General features: G+C 40.3%; 1 protein-coding gene across 2 annotated transcripts in view; it reads right to left on the bottom strand.

Annotated features, from left to right (window-relative positions):
* Positions 1-19,540, bottom strand: part of rasa3 (RAS p21 protein activator 3) — a 42,387-nt gene extending 22,847 nt beyond the window's left edge. Inside the window, exons 1-7 of one of the 2 annotated variants that reach the window (XM_048234818.1) lie at positions 19,284-19,540; positions 7,462-7,579; positions 5,664-5,767; positions 3,553-3,647; positions 2,515-2,591; positions 1,599-1,679; positions 998-1,070 (exon numbers count right to left, since the gene is read on the bottom strand). In XM_048234818.1, the coding sequence (XP_048090775.1) occupies positions 998-1,070; positions 1,599-1,679; positions 2,515-2,591; positions 3,553-3,647; positions 5,664-5,767; positions 7,462-7,579; positions 19,284-19,338 (603 nt within the window). In that variant the 5' untranslated portion in view covers positions 19,339-19,540. The remainder of the gene's footprint in view (positions 1-997; positions 1,071-1,598; positions 1,680-2,514; positions 2,592-3,552; positions 3,648-5,663; positions 5,768-7,461; positions 7,580-19,283) is intronic. The other variant, XM_048234817.1, reaches the window with a different exon arrangement.
* Between the last annotated feature and the right edge of the window lie 4,306 nt (positions 19,541-23,846).

The raw sequence follows: 23,846 nt of genomic DNA, 5'->3' as shown, positions 1-23,846 counted from the left end.
AAATGCAATCTGTTTAACAGTTAGTCCACAGTTATGAACAGAATTGTCCTACAAAATCAAAACTTCAAAACATAGGCTAATAACGTATGTTTAGGTTTATGGTATTTAGCAGACATTTTTATCCAAAGCGACTTAAATCCACCCATAAATTTAACCCAGCACCAGACATCAGTCCACTCATAAGTGTCTATTTAACCCAGCACCAGACATCCGTCCACCCATAAGTGTCTATTTAACCCAGCACCAGACATTTGTCCACCCATAAGTGCCTATTTAGATAGATAGATAGATAGATAGATAGATAGATAGATAGATAGATAGATAGATACTTTATTGATCTCCAAGGGGAATTTGACCCAACACCAGACATCCGTCCACCCATAAGTGTCTATTTAACCCAGCACCAGACATCCGTCCACCCATAAGTGTCTATTTAGATAGATAGATAGATAGATAGATAGATAGATAGATAGATAGATAGATACTTTATTGATCTCCAAGGGGAATTTGACCCAACACCAGACATCCGTCCACCCATAAGTGTCTATTTAACCCAGCACCAGACATGTATGTTTGTTTCCAATTTTACCGTTTTTCTGTTCAGTGCACACACTACTTTGCACTATTTGAATTTGATAAAAAGGTGCATGTGATTAGAAACACCCCACCCCCAATTCAATTAGATGGTTTAAAAGCATGAGAAATTCTGGAATTCTACTGGCACATCCAGAGATATAGAGACCATGGAATAATCTCACAGAACCTGATGTGTTATAATATACATCTGCAGACCATGTAGGATTTTGTGTAAATACACATAGGATCCGTTTGCACATTGAATGTTTTTTATATATATATTGCAATATTCCAAATGGCAAGGGCTAGAGGAAGCAACACAAATTCAGAACAGAAATCAAGGACCGGATTACATGGTCATGGTATTTGTCTATGACGTAATCCAGATGCTACCATGCGTTACATAAACCAAAAGGCTTACCTCAAAATAAAACACTTCATCAAACTGAGGATTGTTGGTTTTCCTTTTTACTTTAGTCTTCTTGGCCTCCGATCTTCACAACAAAATAAAACAGGTAGTTAATGGCCAATTCAGTGGCAACATGGGACACAAGCATGGGGCTGCTTTAAAAGTTAAACATGTGTTCTTGTGTACAAATAGACACAGACAGTGTGCAAATATCTGATACTGATAGTCTTTGTGCCTCTTGGAATATGAGTGCAAAAGTTTGGGAATTTTGAGTGTGTTGATATAGATAAGCCAAAGCCTCGACACAAATAGACTTGATTATATTTTTTGTCAGTAGACAAAGTGCAAAGTGCATGGATCTTTGAGGGTGCCTATCAGGAGCTGTGGCATGGCTATTTCTCACTCGCCAGTCGCCACCTAAAGCTGATGTGTGGTGAATGTTCTGGCGCATAATGGCTGCCGTGCATCATCCAGGTGGGTGCTATACACAGTGGCGATGGTTTAGTGAGGTTCCCCCTTCACTGGAAAAGCACCTTGAAAAGTGCTATTTGCACTGTAAATGCAGTGTGTTGTTGTTGTTGTTGGTGTTGTTGTTGTTGTTGATGATTCTAACCTGGATGGACCCAGTACAGACACAGCAGCATAAGGATCACACTGTCCATTGACGATGGGTAGGCCCTGGCACTCCAGTACCCTATGTGACAACACAAACGTGTTCCATGTCAGCACACACACATGCAACATACAACAAAACAAGTAAAGGGGAGCTAGTTAGACAGTGGATCTCATCCAGCTTTTTCTTTCTTTTTTAACCTATTCACCTGTAATATATCCTTGCATACACTGCAAAAATGCCTCTCCAAATATAAGACAAATTATTACAAATCTAAGCATAAACAAGCAAATTTGGCTGCCAGTGTGTTAAGCAAATTTGGCTCGATAAGAGGTCTTAAAATAGGACAGGTTCATCTGTGTTCACCCAGACCAACAGGGAGTATAGCGAGGCCGAGTCCTTCTCTACATGTGCTTTGCTAGTGCAGCCCTGGGCATACGAGTCCTTCTCTACGTGTGCTTTGCTAGTGCAGCCCTGGGCATACGAGTCCTTCTCTACGTGGGCTTTGCTAGTGCAGCCCTGGGCATACGAGTCCTTCTCTACGTGGGCTTTGCTAGTGCAGCCCTGGGCATACGAGTCCTTCTCTACGTGTGCTTTGCTAGTGCAGCCCTGGGCATACGAGTCCTTCTCTACGTGGGCATACAGCTTTTTCCACCAACGCTTTCATCCCCTAACCAAGAGCTCCCCTTTAATGTTTCTGGACAACAATACCTGCCACATCTAATTTATCTCAACTCGAGCAATCACTGAGGGCAAGCCCTCATTTCCAGTGACGTTGAATATGACTTATCTGTCACTAGCTCTGTGATCAGGTCTTGGATGTCATGACATTCATAATGATGTCAACGATATTAATTAAAGAATGATATGATAGCTTCACTTAGAAAGACAGGCTACTGAAAATAAGCCGACTCACCGTGTGGCTAGTTTATGACAGACGGCCCCACTGTCTGTGATGACTTCACTGAGACGCAGCTCAAGATGAACTTTTCCCTATTAAAAAAAACAAAACACAAAAGCAAATAGAAATGTTAAAGAACAACTAATTAAAAGACATTCATCAGGAATACAAATATCCATGATAATGGATAGATTATTGTTCCTAAACTTTGTGTAGTTTAAATTTCACTTTCTGTTCCTGTAGAACATAACTATTTACATTTTATTTACCATTTCTTCACAATAATTGAAGTGAACTGACACAGATACATCTCAGCAGCTATCCTTTCTGAGTTGTCATTTATAATACCGTACTGTAGGTAAGTACTTTATCAATCTCAAAGGAAATTCAGGCATCCAGTAGTTTACACCAAACATACACATTCAATAGAAAATGTGACACACAAGCAGCTTGTGGCAAACAGGCACCTGTTATTATTATAAGTCCCTAAGGTTTGTTATGTTTGTGTTATTTCAGAAGTGTTAATGAACTGAACACTACTCTTTCCTGTCTGCGCCTTAGTAAATAGTTTACTGTTGAACCATCATATGAGAATTAATTGTTTTCTTTTTTTTTTTTAAATAAGACCTCCACTGTCCAATCCACTGTCTTTCCTGAAGGAGACTGGACATGCTGTCCTTGTGACATTGATGCTTTGTTTGTGGTCTACACACGCTCTGTTTGTTTGAAGTTATGCTCTGCTATTCAGTACACACAGGCGAGAGCACTATGTGTTATGCTTCACAGGCATGGCGTGGCATCCATCAAATTGCTCCAGAAGGGGAGAATGGGCAGTTGTTTGTGTGTCTGTGTGTGAGGTTGCCTGTGAGTGTGGGGCTGTCTGTGTGTGGGGTTGGGTGGGAGGTTGTCTGTGTGTGGGGTTGCCTGTGTGTGGGTTTGTCTGTGTGTGGGTTTGTCTGTGTGTGGGGTTGTTTGTGTGTGTGGGGTTGTTTGTGTGTGGGGTTGTTTGTGTGTGTGGGGTTGTTTGTGTGTGGGGTTGGGCGGGAGGTTCACCTGTACTTCCGAATCAGCACAGACAGGTTGCAGCTGGAACCAAGTGTCTTTGCCGTGATATTTCTGTAGGTCTTCTTTCTTCACTGCAACCTTACCTGTAGTAGACACAAGACAAACCAACTTTCATTAAAATATAACAAATAAAACATGGATACTACTATGTGTGAATATGGTTTTAACTCTAACTTTATATGTTTTCTTGAGAACTATTTCTTAGAAATATGAATTCTTATTTTTCAAGAATTTGAATAGGCTCTACATAAAAACACACAGCAGTACAGCAGTCATGATGTTATTTTGAATTCTTGATATTCTTGTGTGTGTGTGTGTGTGTGTGTGTGTGTGTGTGTGTGTGTGTGTGTGTGTGTGTGTGTGTGTGTGTGTGTGTGTGTGTGTGTGTGTGTGTGTGTGTGTGTGATTGTGTGTGTGTGAACTATTTCTGATCATCAGTGAATTTGAGAAAAGGAAGGAAGACAAGCAGCCATGTTTGTTCATCAAAACAGAATGACATTTGCTTCGATATCCAAAAAAGGGATGATCCACGCACCAGGTAGCTCCCATTCCAAATGTTATTAGTTTGTGACGTTTCGAGCTGTGCGGCTCTTCCTCAGACCTTATACTTTGTGCACACTTTTGGGCCTGGGATGTGTGTGGCCTCGCACTGCTTCTCAATGTACCCTAATATACCACTGAAGACTGGCCCCAGCCGTGGCGGGACTAGCTGGGGCACCTGCACCGTACGCCGGCGACCCGGCTTTGATTCCCGCCCCGTGGTCCTTTCTGGATCCCACCCCGACTCTCTCTCCCACTCACTTCCTGTCATTCTCCACTATCCTATCTCATTAAAAGGCATAAAAAGACCCAAAAATAGGCTTAAAAAATATATACCACTGAAGACAGACAGAGAAATTATCTTTCTTGCGAGACAGCATCCGGCCCCTCATGCTTACCCCTACAGCGCTCATATTTACTAGACACACACGTCACACACACACACACACACACACACACACACACACACACACACACACACACACATATATATATACATATATACATACAGGCAATCAACTATTAAGATAAACACAGTGTCCGCCAGCACCCCTGGTAAAGATGAGTAACGTTCCCTTCACTCTCCACCTCCATTCATTCATTCATTCATTCATTCATTCATTCATTCATTCCCTCACTCTCCAGCTCCAGCTGGTGTGTGATGAGCGTTCTGGCGCATAATGGCTGCCGTGCATCACCCAGGTGGGTGCTACACCTGAGTGGTGGTCAGTGAGGTTCCCCCTTCACTGTGAAGCACTTTGGTTGCCTTGAAAAGCGCTATATAAATGCAACGTGTTGTTGTGTTGTTGTTGTTGTTGTTGTTGTTGTTGTTGTTGTTGTAGTGTGCTCACTGCTGTAGAGACACCTGGACAGTACCTGATGCAATGTGGTGGTGGTGTTAAAGTGTGCTATAAGAACATTCATATTACATTTTTAGTGCATTATGTTAATCTCACGCCAGCCGCAGGGTGTGATGTCAGTCTAGCTGGACTGATTGATTGATTTGGTTAGATTGATGATTGATAGATTTGTTTTTGCCATGCCATGCTGTCACAACGGAATGTTACACAGAAACACTGAAACTTGATTGGGTCTTTCTGTGATGTGAAAACAATAACTTCTATGTCGGCCAAAGGTACTTTGGATCATTAGGGACCTACATGGTTGTTGTCACAACCGATAGGAAATTGTTTCTTGGTAGGCCCCAAATGAAATAATTTTTCATTCAAACTTCTCTCAGATCTCAAATTTAGTAGTGAGTCTGAGGCACTCAAGAGGATATTTGTAAGTAAAAAGCCTTTATTGAGCTTGGCTATCAATTAAAATCATGCCAACATATTTCAGCTAAAGTGGCCTTCCTCTGATCTCATTCTTCAGGGGCTTATAAATCGTCATCTTACACATCATGTCAATTGTTTGTCGACTTGGACTTTTCTTTCAAATCATTCTCAGTCACTCCATGGATGTTACATTTGACCAATCAGTGGCTTTCAGTCCACAAATCGCAAATACTTTCTCAATTGAAATAGTTGTATAATGGAAAATACCAACATCCTTACCAATGCTGGAGTCCCTTCTGAAGACATCCCTGTCAAAGATATAGAAAGAAAGGTGCCGGAAACTTCGTGGAATTTCACAGTAGAAATCTTCTCCATAAAAAGGACTGAAAGAGAGAAACAGGCTTTCATTATAAGTAAAACAAAAGGAACAGATAAAAACAGAGTAATAATAACAACAACAAGATTTTATTTACACATCAGTTTTCATTCAATGAACACAGTTCAAGGTCCTTTCATCACAACCCAACATAGTGATTAAGAGACCACACCATGCGTTCCAACTAGGGCTGTCAATCGATTAAAAAAATAATCTAATTAATTGCATACTCTGTGATTAATTAATCTAAATTAATCACATATATAATTTTTGCTGTGAATTCAAATGAATCATTGAATAATCAGCATTAGTGACATTAAAGTTCAAAAACTCTTTTATTATTATTTTCACTGTTCAAATAATGGCCGTAATAATCTATGATATGACCTAATATGCTGAGGAAATAAATTCAACAGTGCTTCGGGAAGAAGTTTTTTTTTTCACATACAAGGCATTTCAGGCCACAGATATAACCTAGGGGACACAATGAAAATAAATTAACACTCCCCTCAATGTCAACACTTATTTCTTTGCATTGATGTGCGACTATAGAGTTGATGAACTCTGGTGATATGCAAATTCCTTGCTGCAGACATTGCAGAGGACTTTATTTTCAACACTTTATTTTTATCAACACCATCAGGCCATTTTTTTTAAAAGTAAATATTCCAATCAATGATCCAGGCAGCACGTTTTCTTCTCTCTCCTTCATTTTACAGTCTAATTTTTACTGACTAGAACGGCTCGGGGTCAAAGGTCATACGGAATCGATTAATCTGCACTAATTTTTTTAATCGGTTATTTTTTCACAAATTAATTAATCGAAATTAATCAGTTATTTTGACAGCCCTAGTTCCAACACATACACAAGATTTCTTTTCACTACACAGGTACTGTTCATGGTCCACGTCTCATGTTTGTGTGTCAATTGTCACAACAATATTACACCTGAAGGTTTTACTACAAAGTGAAATCAGTGGTACGATGAGCCTAAAGCTAGAGGTGCGTTCAAATTAAGCAATAAGAAGTGGACATTCGTGGCAAACATGTTTTCTTTGAAATTTGCCAGGAGCAGATTTGAGATAATGTGGTTTAAAATTGCATGTGTTTTTGTGCAATGTTGTGTGTTTTATGCAGTGGAACAGCTCCACATCCCTGTCCTGAAATTATAGATCTGTGACAATCACCTCAAATATCTTATCTTAGTTTTAAAGCGTGGTAATTTTTCACAATTGCAAACTTTTAATCAAGTCAAGTCAAGTCAAGTTTATTTATATAGCGCATTTCATACACAGAGGTCAGAGGCTTTACATAAACAAAACCAAACAATAATAATAAATAATAAGTAAGACAAAGAATCAGTCATCAGTTCGAAATCGGTCTAGTTTTAGAACAGTGTGATATAGCGCCCTCCACATTTATTGGCACCCAAATACAAAAACAAACAAAATATTTGTAAATAAAATCCCTCATCTTGAAACATAATGAAGTGACCCTGCTGGGCATCATTCAGAAAATTGCTGTTGTTACTGAGCTAAGACTTTGTACAAGTAGCTAAAATCAGGACAAGCCCACATCCCGAATCACTATATTTTACAAATATACAAAACAAGAGGGCTCTCGTGTAGTTCTGATTTGCATTAATATAACTTATTTCATTGTACAAGCGACATAACATGGCAAACTTGGAGATAATCTTACCACAGGGACTTCTCTATGATCTTGGTTCGGAATACTTCCTCTTGGTCTAAATTCACAGTGCAGTAGCAGTCCCTCATTCTGTTGGGGCCTGGGTACGGTGGAATGTTCTTTGCCTCTCCTAGGAAACAAAACCAAAACAGAAACGATCAGCAAAGTTATAACTCACTCAAAATGACCAAATTACCTGATTGTCTGGGCCACCAAACGCCACAGTAGAGCCATCTGGAGGTATCAAAGGCTCAACTCAACAAAATACTGACAATTGAGATAGCTCACTTGACAAATCCTGTTAAGTACTGCCTTCTCTGTTATTGCTAGGAAAAACACTTTGGGAAATAGGTTTTGTGGTACAGCATCTTCGTAGATGTTCTTGTGGGCAGTGGTAGCCTAGTGGTCAAGGAGCAGTCAAAAAGTTGTGAGTTAAATTTCCGGCTTCCACCGTTGTGCCCTTGAGTAAGACACTTAACCCCAAGTTGGCCCTTGTAATATAATTGACATGTGTAAGTCGCTTTGGAGAAAAGAGTCTGCTAAATGAATAAATGTAAATGTCTTACGCCAGACTTTCATCATCACCTCAGGTTTTCCACATTCATCACCCAATGCGCTGTCTGATGCCTTTCACCTTCCTCTTGTTTGTATCCAGAGATACTCTTTACCCTTATGTGGGTGGTGTACTTGAGGGGCATTCATGGTATGCCAAAGTACAATACTGTTTGTAACAGCATTTCTTCCTATTTGAATAGGGTTTGGCATGTGAGACATAGGGATATTTTTACCCCTATATGCTAGGCCACTTTCTCTTTGTTGTAAGCTGATTCAGCAGATAATTAGTCTTTGGGTGTTATTTCACGAACATGCTTAGTCGCCTAATAAAGTGGGACACTGGCGACGTGATGTTGGGTTGTTTTTGTTCTTTTAATTTTCTGATAATTTTTATTCTTGTTCTATTTGGAAGCGTTGCGTAATACTGGGTGAAACGGTGGCGGCGCCCCTTTTCAAAGTGAATCTTGGATCTTCGTATCCTGTTTCATTCCCTTTGACCAACAGATTTGAATAAATGCACTAAGATGTGAGTGTGAGAGAGCTTGCATCTAATTAGCTTCTGACAAAATGAGAGCACACTAACTCCACCAAAGAGATCCACACTTGTGTCACATCACACAACCCAATATTGATATACTGACAATTATGTGACAGGCAGAAAACTGGGACATAGCATGTAACTGTCTGTCGCCCTGAGACCCACTGCATAGAAAGTATAAAAAAGCCTCAGACTTCCTTATAATGGTCAATGAAATGGTGACCTTCCCATCCCCCATCCCCCACAAAGGCAGGGAAAACCAACGGCCAATTCTGTGCCATAGAAATAAGGAGAGGAAGGGAAAGAGAGAGAGAGAGAGAAAAAGACACAACAGGAAATGAGACAGTACAAATGGAATTCCGACTTCATCCAAGATGTAGTTTTGAAGATACTGAATAGAACAATATATGGTTGTTCGAAGACGCTTGAGAGACAAGATGGAGTTGGATGTGAAACAACTTTAATAAAGATACATTTCTCTAAATGCTAAGAAACATCTAAAGAATTAGATGTTTAACTGACAACAGCTGTGCACTGACATTGGAAACCAACTTCATCAGTGCTAGCATGTGACCCCCAACTGAGTCCCCAATGCTGTTAAATGGGGATCCGACTCCACAAGCACACAGGGCTGTTTTGTTCAGCTCTTTAAGCCTTGAGTTATGAGAGACAATAAACATTTGGAGCCTTAGGGTTCTACTCAATATCTTCAATTTTCTTTGGACAGTTATTTCGTCTGGGCAGTTAGCTTGGGGCTATTACTTTAATTGCTATGATGCAACACCTATGAAGAGTACCCAGAGAGAACCACAGGAACATGGCGCTGGGATGGTGGATGGAAGAGTACCCAGAGAGAACCATGGGAACATGGCGCTGGGATGGTGGATGGAAGAGTACCCAGAGAGAACCACGGGAACATGGCGCTGGGATGGTGAATGGAAGAGTACCCAGAGAGAACCACAGGAACATGGCGCTGGGATGGTGAATGGAAGAGTACCCAGAGAGAACCACAGGAACATGGCGCTGGGATGGTGAATGGAAGAGTAAAAATGCCAATGGAATACTGTGAGGGGATCCAAAAAAGTTTGTTGCATAAGTATATAAGTATATATACTCTTTTGATCCCTATATAAGTATAAGTATATATACTCTTTTGATCCCTATATAAGTATAAGTATATATACTCTTTTGATCCCGTGAGGGAAATTTGGTCTCTGCATTTATCCCAATCCGTGAATTAGTGAAACACACTCAGCACACAGTGAACACACAGTGAGGTGAAGCACACACTAGTCCCGGCGCAATGAGCTGCCTGCAACAACAGCGGCGCTCGGGGAGCAGTGAGGGGTTAGGTGCCTTGCTCAAGGGCACTTCAGCCGTGCCTACTGGTCGGGGTTCGAACCGGCAACCCTCCGGTTATAAGTCCGAAGCGTTAACCAGTAGGCCACGACTGCCCCTTGCGCAGTAGAAGTTGGTCCCAATGCGGGCAGATAAAGTAAGGTGTTGGGGAAACTTGGCCTGATCAGTCCCCTAGAGTGGGGATGACTTGGTGTGGCAAAAAGCATGGGCTCTACATACCCATAGAACACCTGACAGGAGTCACTGGACTTCGTTGAGAGAGAAGGTAACTCTCTCTTCACTAAGGGGGGTCCGTCAGGTTCCAGCTAAGCTTCTGTTTGGCTTGGTTTGTTTTTCACACACACACACACACACACACACACACACACACACACACACACACACACACACAAACACAGTTCCTCCCCTTGGGCTATGTATTCCCAACGCTTACTTCCCTCTTTTACAGCAAAATCAGTGGAGGTTGGCACTACACTACTACTGACCGAGAGGACATCTCACCTGTTTCTCCTAAGAGTACATTTTAAATGAGATCTCACCTGTTTCTCCTAAGAGGACGTTTTGAATGAGATCTTTCCTGTTTAACCTAAGAGGACATTTTAAATGAGATCTCACCTGTTTCTCCTAAGAGGACATTTTAAATGAGATCTCACCTGTTTCTCCTAAGGGCACCTTAGGGGGACCTCTACAGACCTACTGTTCAAAAATATTACAGTAACAAATGCTGCTGCAGTTGTTCCCTCTGAACTTTCTACATTTCTTCACTGATAAAATTGACTCCAGAAGAGCCAACACCACTCCTTCAGATTTTGATCCATCTCCAGCAGCTCTAGAATCTTTGGTTCACACTAGTGTCATCCTCCCAGCTGTGTGAGGATATGACCTACTGTCCCTGAGACACCATTCCGTCACATCTTTTCAAATAAGTTTTTGCCATAATCTGCCTCCTTATTTTTTTTTTTTTTGTTGCCTTTATTTGGACAGGACAGTGGAGAGTGACAGGAAGCAAGTGGGAGAGAGAGATGGGGTGGGATCGGGAAATGACCGCAGGTCGGATTCGAACCTAGGTCCCGTGGGCACTATAGGCTATAGTGTAACCTCTACGAAAGAAGCCCAACTGAGACCTTAATTACCAAAATAATAACGACAGGCCTATCTCCAAACTACCACAAATCTCAAAGATAAAAGTTGTCTTTTCACAGATGTCTTCCTACTTGAACACTTTTAACATCTTTGATAAAGTTCACAGACAGGTTTCAGAGCTTTGCACAGCACACAATCTGTTAAAGGTATACAACAACATCCTACTCTGCATTGACTCTGGTTCTTGTGCCATCTTACTCCTGCTTGGCCTCTGTTCAGCTTGTGATATAATTAATCATGACATCATTTTAAAATTTATCTGAAAGACATAACATTTTCAGTCAAATTCGATTTGCTTCCATCAAATATGGCGACCCCCCGAGGTTCAATTTTAGCTTTCATTCTCACTTCACATGATCTCTTGGCTCTATCCAAGATAATTATTACATGGAATATCACTGCTATGCGGATGACACAGTTTTTACAAGTCACACCCAATAGCTCTTGCACACTAAAGAACCTGCTCAACTGTTAAGATTGTATTTTCTTCAACTCAAAGACACCAAAACTGAAGCAATAATATTTGGCTCTTTTTGCTCTGTGACTAGTTTGAGTAATGCACTTGGCCCTCCTCTGTCTGCAAACCTGCACAATGTTATCACAAATCTTGTAGGACAGCTTACTGAATTTTAACAAACAGGTCAGTAATGTGGTGACGGGAAGTTTTTTTTAAATAAATTTAGAACCATAGCCAGCTCAAAGCCACTCTTATCTCAAAATGATTTGGAACCAGTTATCCATGCTTTTATCACCTATAAGCTGGACTACTGTAACTCCTTGTGTACGGGTTTGACCCATTCCAACAATGCTGGACTAAAAATAGTAGCCTGACTTTTAACACAAACGAAGAGGAGAGCGCATATTACTCCTGTTCTGGATTATTTGCACTGGCGACCAGTAAAATACAGAATCTATTTTCAATTTTGACTTTTTGCTTTTAAAGCTCTTAGATTGGCACCATCAGATCAGCACCATCATCCATCTCAGATCTGCTAACTCTGTACCCAGCCCACGTCACCCTCACAACTCTCAGTCCCCCACTTGCGCTTCAAAACTAAAAGGTGACCAGGCCTTTTCTGTCTTAGCCCTAGGCTTTGGAATAGACTCCTACCACACATCAGGTCCTTCCCTATATTGACCGTTTTAAATCAAACTTAAAGACCTATATTTTCTGTCTCACTTCTAGCCCTTTGGTTTTTGTCAAGTTCACCCCCAATCTAGTTCTCTTGTGTATGTATAATTTTACCCAATTTATTTCCCTCTAAGCTTATATACGGCATATGGGTATGAAGACTTATAGATTTAAGCCATAAAAATAAAAAAATCAGCTAGCTTTGTTTTGCAGTTTGTTCAGTGACTTGCTCTCACTAGTTAATGTTCTACTGAGCAGATGAGACTTCTCTGATTTTCTCCAGGCTTTTCCTGTGTTGTATGATCAGATGAACAGGAAGTTCATGAATAACCTACTCCATAGCACAGCGCTGGCAATTTGTCTGCTCTTTAATAATGAGCTCACCTCTCCTAAAATAAATAGGAAAATCAGTCATAGTCAAGTTTCAAGCCATTTCAACAACACAGTTCATAGGAAAGTGCCTTTGTGTGCTCACAATACAGCATGACTATTCACAATACATAGCAACAGCTATATAATGACTGCTGGATAATGTTGCAACAGTTACAATAATGTAATAATATACCAGTAGTAATGTGATGCAATTTAAATGAGAAAAATGCCCTTCACTACAGACAGGTTAAGGACTCTTAAAGCCACTGGAAAAAAAGTTGAAGGCAGCGACAGCACCTCCTTCACTGCTTCAGTAACATGACTGTATCCAGAGTAGATGAGCAAAGGTATGTCCATCATTAGGACGCACACGACAATGCACTGAATAACTCCACTGTGGGCCTAGGTCCTCTACAAAACACCACCAGCACGGCGTCGGCCACCCCATAGTAACAAGCACAACCTGGGCCCAAGTGTGAATGTGTAAATGTGTGTGTGTATTTGTGTGCATAATGTGAGATAAACACCTGGCATAGGGCTTGTTGACCCAGGACTTTGTCAGTGGCTTGCCACGTTCTCCACTGGCTGTTTCTATGAAAACAAACAAATCATTATGCAAATACTAGTTTTGCCTTTCCCAACAAGGTGACTGTCTCCTTTCTTTACTTCGCTTTGAAAAAAACAGTTAGATAAGCTGTTACGCATATAGGCCCACAGGCTTTCCCTATTAATCTTTCCACAAACTTGCCACCTACCACCAAGTCTATTCAATATGCAGGAAAGGAAAGCCCATTCGCATTGCTCAAGGGGTTACTTACAAGAGGCATGGTGGTTGAAAAACACCCGCTTCCCTCTAAATGAGGGACAGTGTTTCCCATACATTGACTTATTTGTGGCGGCCCACCACAAATATCAACATTGACCACCACACAATTATTTTTCAGGTTGTACTGAATTGTGCTTAAAGCTAGTTAGCATCATAACCACGCTGCGCTAATTTGTTAAAAACTGTTGCATTCAAGTTAATTCTGCAAACCTACCACCACAAATAGAATTCAATTCTGTGGGAAACACTGAGGGTTCAAGGTGGCCTTGACTGAAGACAAACTAGAAGAACTTGAACACCGTCCTCACTATTCACCCATGACCACCTGAGTGATACCAATACAAAAGATCCATGATTTCGGCACAACTGACTCAACACCAATGCAAAACTAGACAATATACAGTGCACATCACACAGAAGGCTTCTTGTTTATTATTAAATGATTATTTTCTATCCTTACTATCCTGATGGATCAAAAAGTTTGAAATTAACTCTAAACGCGATTTCCACACTGCAAAAACTGCTTATATAACCTGTTTTTTTTTTATCAGGTAAGTCTCTATACTAAAACCGATACCAACCAGATTTCTGATCTTAATCTAATACTAATAACAACACTTGGTTAGATACACAGTTTTTTGTAGTATTAAACATAAGAGCAGCTTCTCTCCCCATACCACTATCTTGTTAAATAGCTCACCTGAATCCTCACTCATCTATTATGCATATATTACATATAATATATACCTTACGTGCAATATACTATTCTTCCTTCAGACAGCTATAATATCATATATCCTATTATATCTTATATCCTATTATATCTACAAATACTGTATTACACAGACATTCAAATATCATATTCCATGCCCATCCATCATGCACATTAGCCTACCTTACTCATTAGACGTTACATACATTTTTATGTAGGATGTATACTTGTATATATGTACTTGAATCTTATGTCCTGTTCACAAATATGTCCATTTTCTGTATATTGTATACTTTCTATATTGTATTATATGTCCTGTACAGCTAGGCAGACACTGAGGACCAGCTTGTGACTGCTGACATACTTAACTGCCCAATAGAACTAGATTGTGATTCTGATTCTGCAGGAATCGTGACTAACTTAAGTAAGTTTAAGAATAAATCAAAATAGAACCACCACTATAGTGATCTTGAATTGTGTTTTATAGCAGAATATACCAATTCAAAATTTAATTTCTTAAATTAAAAACCCTTTCTTGCAAATCTAGGGCCCTATGATTTCTCTGATGCAGAGAACTCTTGGAGGCTCTCATGGGATTTTGGGATATCCACCAACAGCAAAAAGGCTATTCCTGTAGATCATTGATCAAAAGCCAATAAATAACATGATTCTTGACTTATTGTCAAAGTATTTTTCCTTGAGAAACTACATAGAGCCGGGCAGAGTATCAGAAATGACATTTAGAACCTCTGAATTTTGCCCATGTCTCCTGTGACTTAACCTGTTAGCTAATACTTTCCCAAATGTGTTACATGCCTTGGGACAAACAGGTTAGGGACATCATATTGCCCTTGTGAAGTCATATGATCACAAGTATGAATGTCACTGAAATAATGACTGGCATTTAAAACTGGCAAAGAGGTAAAATAGCTCTACTACAAAACTAAAAGTACAAATAACAAACATGATCCCTGTCAACTAGAGCTCAGTGCCTAGACATTGACATGCTGAGAATAACAGGTTTTTCCACTTCCTGATTCTTGAACTCCGTCATTAGAAGCTCATTACAAGCACAGCCTATTACAGTGCAGGCCAAATGAAGAGACAGCAGCCTGTCTGTGCATGTAACCAAGACAACACAACCAGGTGGTAATTTATTTTTCTAATAAAATATTACTTCACTCAGGTAGTCGTGCAAAATATATTGAAATGGCATAAATTACATAAATGTCCAAATACCTTTTTTTTTTATTATTATTGTTTGGACCGGCCACCTCAAGAGCACCAATTTCTCCTACCCAGAGTCCATCTCTTTAATTCACAATTTCAATTTATAATAGCCTATCACCAAAGAAAATCAGATCAGGCTTTTTGTTTTGTTTTGTTTTGCTTTGTTCTATACAGCACAATACAAAAGTCTAGATTAGCCCCTAAGTTTGTTGTGGTCTGTCATGTGTGGTGATTTTACGATAACCATCCACATTCATCTCTCACTCTCTCCACCAGAACACACAACCAACACACAGGAAACACACACACACACACTGGTGGACTGGGCAGGTCCATCAGGTACAGTAGTCTGGGTTTGGGAGTGATAGCTCCGTCAACAGCTTTCCCCTCCGCAAAACAACAACAAATCCAGTGGTGGCCCAACACTGGAACTGATCCGGAACCACATCCTCTGTGACTTTCAAAACTGCGCGTATACACCTTACTTTAAAATAAATAAATAAATAAATAAAGGGGAAAAAAACATAAATTAGTTGTCAAGACGTTTGACTAGTACTGTAGCCTATGCTATATTGTACTATATCCTCCATGACTCACAGGCACTGCACTGACCCTTCTTGAGTGTTCAAGTTTACAACATAATGTCGAGTAGGTTGTGCCTTGTGGTGCTGCTTAACTTCCCTTAACTTTTCTCTTCTGAATTTCCCCAATAGTGCTCAGTTTGGTTGAAATCATGTGGTATACTTACTGCTGCAACAATCTAACATATTTCTGTCCTCATTGCTTTTTTGCCCTTAGAAGTACAGAACAGTGTATGGTGACCCAGGATGTGGAGAGAAAGTAGCACCTTCTCTGTCAAGATTTTGCAATACATTTGCGAATTCATGATGCCATCAATGATGCACAATTCCCCCACACGTTCAGGACTCATATTTCTCCATATCCATTTTCTCACTGCTCCTAACCATGGCGACCGTTCGCTTCTAATCCTAGGCTACTCCTCACTGCTCCTAACCATGGCGACCGTTCGCTTCTAATCCTAGGCTACTCCTCACTCTTATTCGTGGGTCTTCATCTGGCTGACGCTTTTATCCATATGCACATACGTATGTCAATTATTACAAGGGCATCCAAGGGCAATTACAGATTACAGTCATCCTCTTGCAGCCCCACACACTTTGGATGCAATCAAGACTACAGTGTTTCCTCTAGGATTTTTTTAAGCAGTGAGGGCAGGCTTGTCCGAACCCCACCCCCGCCGTCCCACGGAACTGACAACTGACACTTCGCTGTAACACAAACAATTATATGTATTCACCTCTATTCACACACAATGAGGCATTATTTTCAGTTGTGATTGAGCTGTATATTTGGAGAATCTACAACAGGTCTGCACAATGAATTTTGAAAGGCAACTGCGACTATTGTACGTCTGCCCCATTTCTGATACCGTGGGGGAAGAAAATTTAACCGTGGGGGGCTTACTGAGACTACAAATTGAATCGAACACACTCTTAATTAAATCCAAAAACATTGAGAACATTAGTGATATTAAGTTAAAAAGGTAAAAAAAAAGGTAAAATGTTGTCACTTGTCAACCATTATCTGTTCACATTGCATTCACAACATCTATTGTTTGATGCATTGAAAAATGGTTTGCAAAAAAGTCCCTTGCCTATAAACTTTGATGATGACTGATGGCTTTCATATTCCATGTTTTATTGCAGCTTATTAAAAGCACTGTGGAAAAAAGACACAACAATATAAACAATATTTACCAGAGGACAAACACTAGCCCATGTTGGTTTTTGCCACGTAGTTTGGAGCAAAATGTCACAAAATAAAGTCATAAACCAACCACATAAAACCATTTCTGTAACTGCCTTGGTGCAAAGTTTAATGATAACAGTGTGTGAGCTGTCACCAAATCACACACATCTGCTAAAAATGGTGAGAGATAGGCTAAGGGAGAAGCAAATCAAGTTAACTTTGAATGAAATAAAAGAACATAAAAGATTAAAAAAAAAAATACTTCACCATTAAGTAATAACATAAATTATTGGATAACAATCCTATTTTCTGGAATTTATTGTTTGTGCCTTTCCAAATAAGAGGAAAGAGACCTCTTAAACTGGTCTTGCTTCTCTCCTCTCATGTCCACAGCACATTACATTCCAAACTCATAAATCTGACCACCACCATCCACATCCTACATCAGAATGAACCACTGAGCAATCGAGCATGATATCTGTTTAGTATTGTCAAAGACACGCAAAGCTCTGGACATCAGAGAAAAGAAAGAGTAGTGACAACAAAGAAACATAGAGGGGACACAAGGAGAGACCAAATAAATCCAAACGCATGAGTGGGTGTGTATGAAACTCAACCACCTAATCTGCTAGTAAAACATGCTCAAGAAACCCATCATGTTAAACCGCATGTGTTCACACTGCCAAGCGGAAGGTATTTCAGAGCTGTTTCCTGCCCACCACCACCCCTCCCTTCACAGTAGACTTGATGGAAGGTAAGGTTGTGAGCTATTTCCTCCAACTTGTTCTCCTGTAGCAACACTGAACTCCACAATACAGATGCCAAGATAATTAACGACAGTTTTTCCAACTCACACCTGCAAATCAGCTTCCTAGCCCTTCAAGCCCCTATTCACTATAGAAAAGGATGTGGCCGTTACAGGCACTAGAGATGCAGGCACAAATGAATGTCAAAGTGTGGTGTCCTGAGTGTGTTACAATAACCACAGATTACTTAACTACAACTGCAGAGATTGTACACAACCCTGTCTCTGTGAATGAGAATACAGATCTAGCCAAACAACACCTTGATTCAAAAACATTGGGTACACTGTTTGGCTTTTAAGCTGAAATAGCAACAACCTTTCAGTACAATTATAAACTCATTATTCACTCTCCTTGTCCAATTTTAGCAGGCCACATTCATACGGAACATGCATTTTATTCTGACTGCTCTGATTTCGGCTCCATGAAAGCCAGGTTGTGGAAACACTAAAACAACCCAAAAATAAACGGCAACCAATGGAACCAGACCAGACACCACATACTGTTGGCCTCTCCGGACTAACACGCAGCAGGGTTGTTGGAAATGTGTGCCCTTTTTGAAATCGTCATGGTCTAGGTTGCAAATGAGGAAACGACCGTGGAAGTTCTTTGCAGCAGATGTCACCCAATGATTGTGATGTCTGGGTTAACACGAGGACAGTTTCATTCATGTATTCGTGTTGGCATGCAAATGTGACGTTAGTGTGTTATCGGATTAGCCGGCGAGAGAGGTTAGCCTAATGTCTGTCAGACACTTTATTTATTCCCGTGTTATTACACATTTACCGTCTTTTTTCACGGAATGGAAGACGTACAGCGCTACAAAACAGATTAATAGGCTGTTCCACTGTTAGGGAAAAACACAATGTTGTGTATTGAAGAGAAGAGAAACAATGTTGTGTGTTGAAGAGAAGTGTCCAAACTTAGTCTATCATGTTGCAATTAGCTAACTGGACCATTTCGATTTAGCATTCAACCGTCCTCAAAGAGCATATGTTGGTTCAGGCTCGACAAAACCTTTCGTTTACAAAACAGTTTTGAAAAGCTGCTTCAGTTGCACACGGCCTAACTCGTGTAACCCAAATGTACATCTGGATGCGCCGCTGTTTGATCACAATAGGAACTGTATTCAACAGAAAGCTCTTTGATTTTCCCTCCGAACGGAGTTCTGGTATTCCGGCATCGTGAAAATAACTAGCTAAAGCCTACGATAAGCATATTTCACATATTCGTGTCACGCTCATTCCAGCACATCTAAAGGCTTGCAGATGTCTTCCTTGAATTATGATATAAAAAGAGCTCTTAGCCGCCAGGGTTCGCTTTAGTGTGGTGCTGTTTCACTCGTTCATCTGAAACAGCAAGGCGCATGGGCCGCCTACTCCATCATCACTCACCAATCTTTACTTTGACGCTCTGGAAAACTCGGAGTCCTTCCTCTTCGACCGCCATGCTTGATGTCTCTGTTTGTTTATTTTGCGATGTAGAATATTGCTGTTACACTAATCAATCTTTAGGAAGTCCTTCTTGAACGCCAGTCAATTCCAGAGCGTATCTGGATACCTCCACGTCCCGGACAGCGCGCCCCCCTACACAGCTATGTAGGCAGTTCAACCGAGAACATTTCACGAAGGGCGGGGCTCGAAGTTGTTTTCACAACAACTGATTGAATGCTGGGGATGTGACGCAAGCAAGGGGACGGAAAGCATAACTGGAAAATGGGGTTCGCAGAGATTGGTGCCTTAAGATTGTGTGCCCTGTGACAGGGACAAAGACAAACTGCAGGATTTCGAAAGGAATGGGTTTCTGGGAGAGCTAGGCATGGAGCATGACGTGTAACGTAGTAGGCTATATTTGGCAATAGCTATAAAATGGTTATAAATGGATAGCCTCTCCCTACTAGGCAACGGTATTGTTATAAGCTGTATTTCTCGGTATTATATTAAGATATGCAATGGTGTAGGCCTTGTTCACTCTCATCTATAACCGTAAACCTTAATTGCATGCGTGTAATTGTCCCTTCATAATCCCATTTAAACGTCTCTCAGGTGTGTCCTTGACCAGTCTTCCTCAAAATATAACCACATGGGATACTGAACAGTTCATCATGGTATGGCCTCCAGGTACATCTTGGATCTCAATAATGAAGGCAGCAGGATTAACGTCTGACTTCTTTAAAATAGCCCTGAATCTAATTATACACAGCAAATCCTTGTGTCAGCAGGGTATAGGCCTACTCTACTGTGGGATGTAGTATCCATGTTAAGGAGCGTTGTGCTGCACAGGAAATAGCTTACTCAGCAGCAACACGTCACTTAGGGATATAATTGTTGTAGGCCTAGCCTGTGATTTTGCAAAGACTGGGAGCCTTTCAGGGTCACTCTTAAAACTCCAACGGGATTCCTTACATCGTCCTTAATTTAATCTGAACTCAAATATGCTGGTATGCATATTATGTCCTGCAACCTGCAGCATTATCAAATGCATTACATCTTGATTCGTGCATGAGCATGTTTAAGGCAAAGGCTATCATAGTTTTCATCTCTAGTGCTAACAGTTTAATGAAAGGTGTATAAGAGTTTAAATGCTTATAATTATTTTCTAGCAGGTAATGTAAACTTTGGCTAGGGTTGATCTGTCATATGGAATAGTAGCCTATAGGAAACAAAATCCCAATGCTGGCTACAGCGGTTTGGTGCAGGGTCACCTATTGGTTTTATTAATATTTGATTGTTGTATACATCATGAAGGGGCCGTGGGTTCTCTTTGCATCCTCCCTTTCTCTCTCTCTCTCTCTCTCTCTCTCTCTCTCTCTCTCTCTCTGTCTGTCTGTCACAGTCCTCTGCTGTGGGCTCATTAAATTAGGCACATTTGAGGGCAGTACATTTCTGATGTTTTCAACACAGCAAATGGACATCTGGCATTAAAGGCACCCTTAAGAGTTTTAATGTTTCCAAAATCATTTTGATGGCACATAACCTCATAACATAACGAACGGCACTTCTGCCATTGTCTGAGTGGCCCTCTAGAGGCAATTACCGACCTAGCAACTTTCTGTGTTGTTTTAAAATGTGGGCTAAGGTGCGGGATCTACTGACCCGCTCAAGAGCACATAACAGTATATCATTTCAATGTCATTAATTACAACGACCAAATGTATTGCTGCTTTTAACCAGTAGGCTACTGCAGTGTTTCTCAAACTTTTTCAAACCACGGACCACTTGACCAATAAAAAAAAAACACGGACTACCTAGCTAAAAAAAATAGTAGGCCTAGACCTACTTTAATAGGCTTTATTAGGCTATAGCTACAGTATTAATCTGAGGCAGGTTATATCAGGGATACTGAAAAATGTTGAACTTTAACTTGTTTCATTATACAGTATGCTTTCAGTTCATGCTATTCAATGTGTAAATCAGTTAATCAAAGATACTTCATATTAAGTGATTCCTCGTTGGTTGAATGAGTATAATGTTCTACGTTAATTTTGGGACTTTCAAGAAATGTTTAAAGACTTATCTGTTCACCTTACACTTAAGTAACCAATTCTCTTACTGAGTTATCTTTTGTTTGTTTTTTTATTATATGGATTTATTATTTTCATGATTGTTATTGATATTGTTGCTATTCCTATTATTATTATTATGTTTAATGTAGGCTTTTCAAATTTATTCGAAACAATTTTTTTTTAACTAATGTAGTGTCCATACACTGTAAATCGTTTTGGACAAAAGCATAGGCCAAATACCATAAACACAAACATAAACAAATACACTTATTTTGGTCTCTGTGATTCCTCTTTTCAGAAGCATAAACTAATGTAGCCATGTGTGATTTAGTGTAGATATTTTTTCCTCACCAAAATGTAGCCCATATTTGGAGCATTATTTAAACCCCTTCTGGCCTAGATATTTTGTAATATTTGTACCAATTCTTTACATCTTCCTGTTTCATGTGATTTCAGCATTTACTCCAGATTAAAAAACGAGTCCACTAAAACCTCTGAAAGACACAGAACCAAAATCAAGTACGTCCACGGTTGTTTTTAATGTATTAGAAGATTCTAATTACCTGTAATAATAACAATAACATATAATTTTTCAGTTTTATCCTTTGTTTTATCCTTCTATTATTCTTTTAGTAGGCCTATGGCAGGCATAGGCCTATGGTCAATTGGGGATGAGGGGGTAAATGCAGGTGAACTGATGCATGGGGCTTATTTAATTGCAGATATGAATATACCCACTGTAATAAACTTTTCTGGATTATTCTTGGATGAAAGATGGCTACATATTGCAAAAGGATTTTCCCCTCTCGTTCCTTGTTGGTGAGAGATGGTGAGGCAACAGATGCAGGCTCCATGACTCCTCACTGTGTGATTGTAATTGCAATCTCTATTTTTATTCAGATTTCAAGTATTTCTGTTGCTTGCTGGACATTAAAACTCTTGTAATGTGTCTGTGGATGTATTAGCTTTCTGCACTGAAGGGCTATGTTACAGGGTGTGTTAATGGCTTTTGTTGATAGGACAGTAGGGAGGTTGACAGGAAGCGAGTGGGAGAGAGAGATGGGGTGGGTTCGGAAAAATTACCTAGGTCGGACTCAGACGCAGGTGCCTTGGACTGCTGTAGTCCGTCTCAATTTTTTAATAAGAAAGTTGGTCAAGGTTTTTAGTTTGTGGTTGTAAATAGAGCCTTTGGTAAAATCATTAAGATTGGATCCTTCCTTAAGGTATGGGGCCAAAGAGGTGATCAACAAATCACCTGGTGTGTTAAAATGCGTGCCCACAAAGGTCATTTCCTGTGCGAATGACCGGGAATGAGACAACACATAATGGATGAACAGAGTATTTCACTTTACTCTCTGATGTTAACATAGAAAGTATGCAGCTTTGATCGGTCAAAGTTCAGATGCTACTTTGCTCCTGAAGTGGGGAGCATAGCAACCAGTTGTCTGTGTAGTTTAGCACCATCAAACCATGTGATGGTAGGGGCACAGGATCAAACCATGTGATGGTAGGGGGCCAGGACTATATCCACACACTGCCAAAACTCAACCATCTCATTTAATCTCTCCCTGTACCAAATAAATACTTCGAGCATTCTGACCGCACTTGCAACACATCTATTTGGAGAGGACCATGACCAAGGATGTGTCTGGAAAAATTACAACCAGTAGACAAAGAGGACTTCGGACTTCCCAACCTGCTATGCTTTATGCGAGACATACAGACATAATTATTGTGGTCTCTACCACCAGAGCTCCAGTATGAGAGCTCCACTATGAATGTACCATATTTATGTTTTCCCCCTTTCCCCTATGAATCTTTGCGCACCAGACGGTTGCCTGATACTGATATTCTCTCACCTAGATAGATAGATAGATAGATAGATAGATACTTTATTGATCCCCAGGGGAAATTCAAGGTCTACAGCATGTATGGTAAAAACCTACAGCATGTATGGTAAAAATTAATAGTTGAATTTATAATCCAGATCCTCACCGCAACTCAGAGTCAAATGTTTCGGTTGAATTGTGGCAGTGAATTGGTATAGAGCTCCCTTTTTATGTGGATTATGGGTACACATGGGGCGGGGATTCGTTGGGGGATTCACATACTTTGAGATCTGTTTGAGAATGAGTCACTGAAATTCAAAGGCATGACTGCTTTTGTAAAGATGGTAGAAGCTCCCCAACAGCGTTAACATTGTTGGTGTGAACACACACACAGACACACACTGTCACGCAACACTGCAGGACCAATGCAATACAATCGGAACGGACGTGTTGAGGCAGTATGTCCCAACCGTTAATCTGAGAGTTCGGTTTCCCTGTCTGGATCCAGTATGTGACAGCTGAGGCATTTGCTGTCCACAGTTCTTTGTTCTCCAAAAACACCTCCAATCACAACTACTTTCTGACACTATTAAAATATTTTATATGGGTCACAAGATCTCTCA

The sequence above is a fragment of the Alosa alosa genome, chromosome 23 (genome assembly GCF_017589495.1).
Source record: "Alosa alosa isolate M-15738 ecotype Scorff River chromosome 23, AALO_Geno_1.1, whole genome shotgun sequence".
Lineage (NCBI taxonomy): Eukaryota > Metazoa > Chordata > Actinopteri > Clupeiformes > Clupeidae > Alosa > Alosa alosa.
Note: the sequence above shows the minus strand (reverse complement) of the source record. Positions and strands in the feature narration are given on the sequence as shown.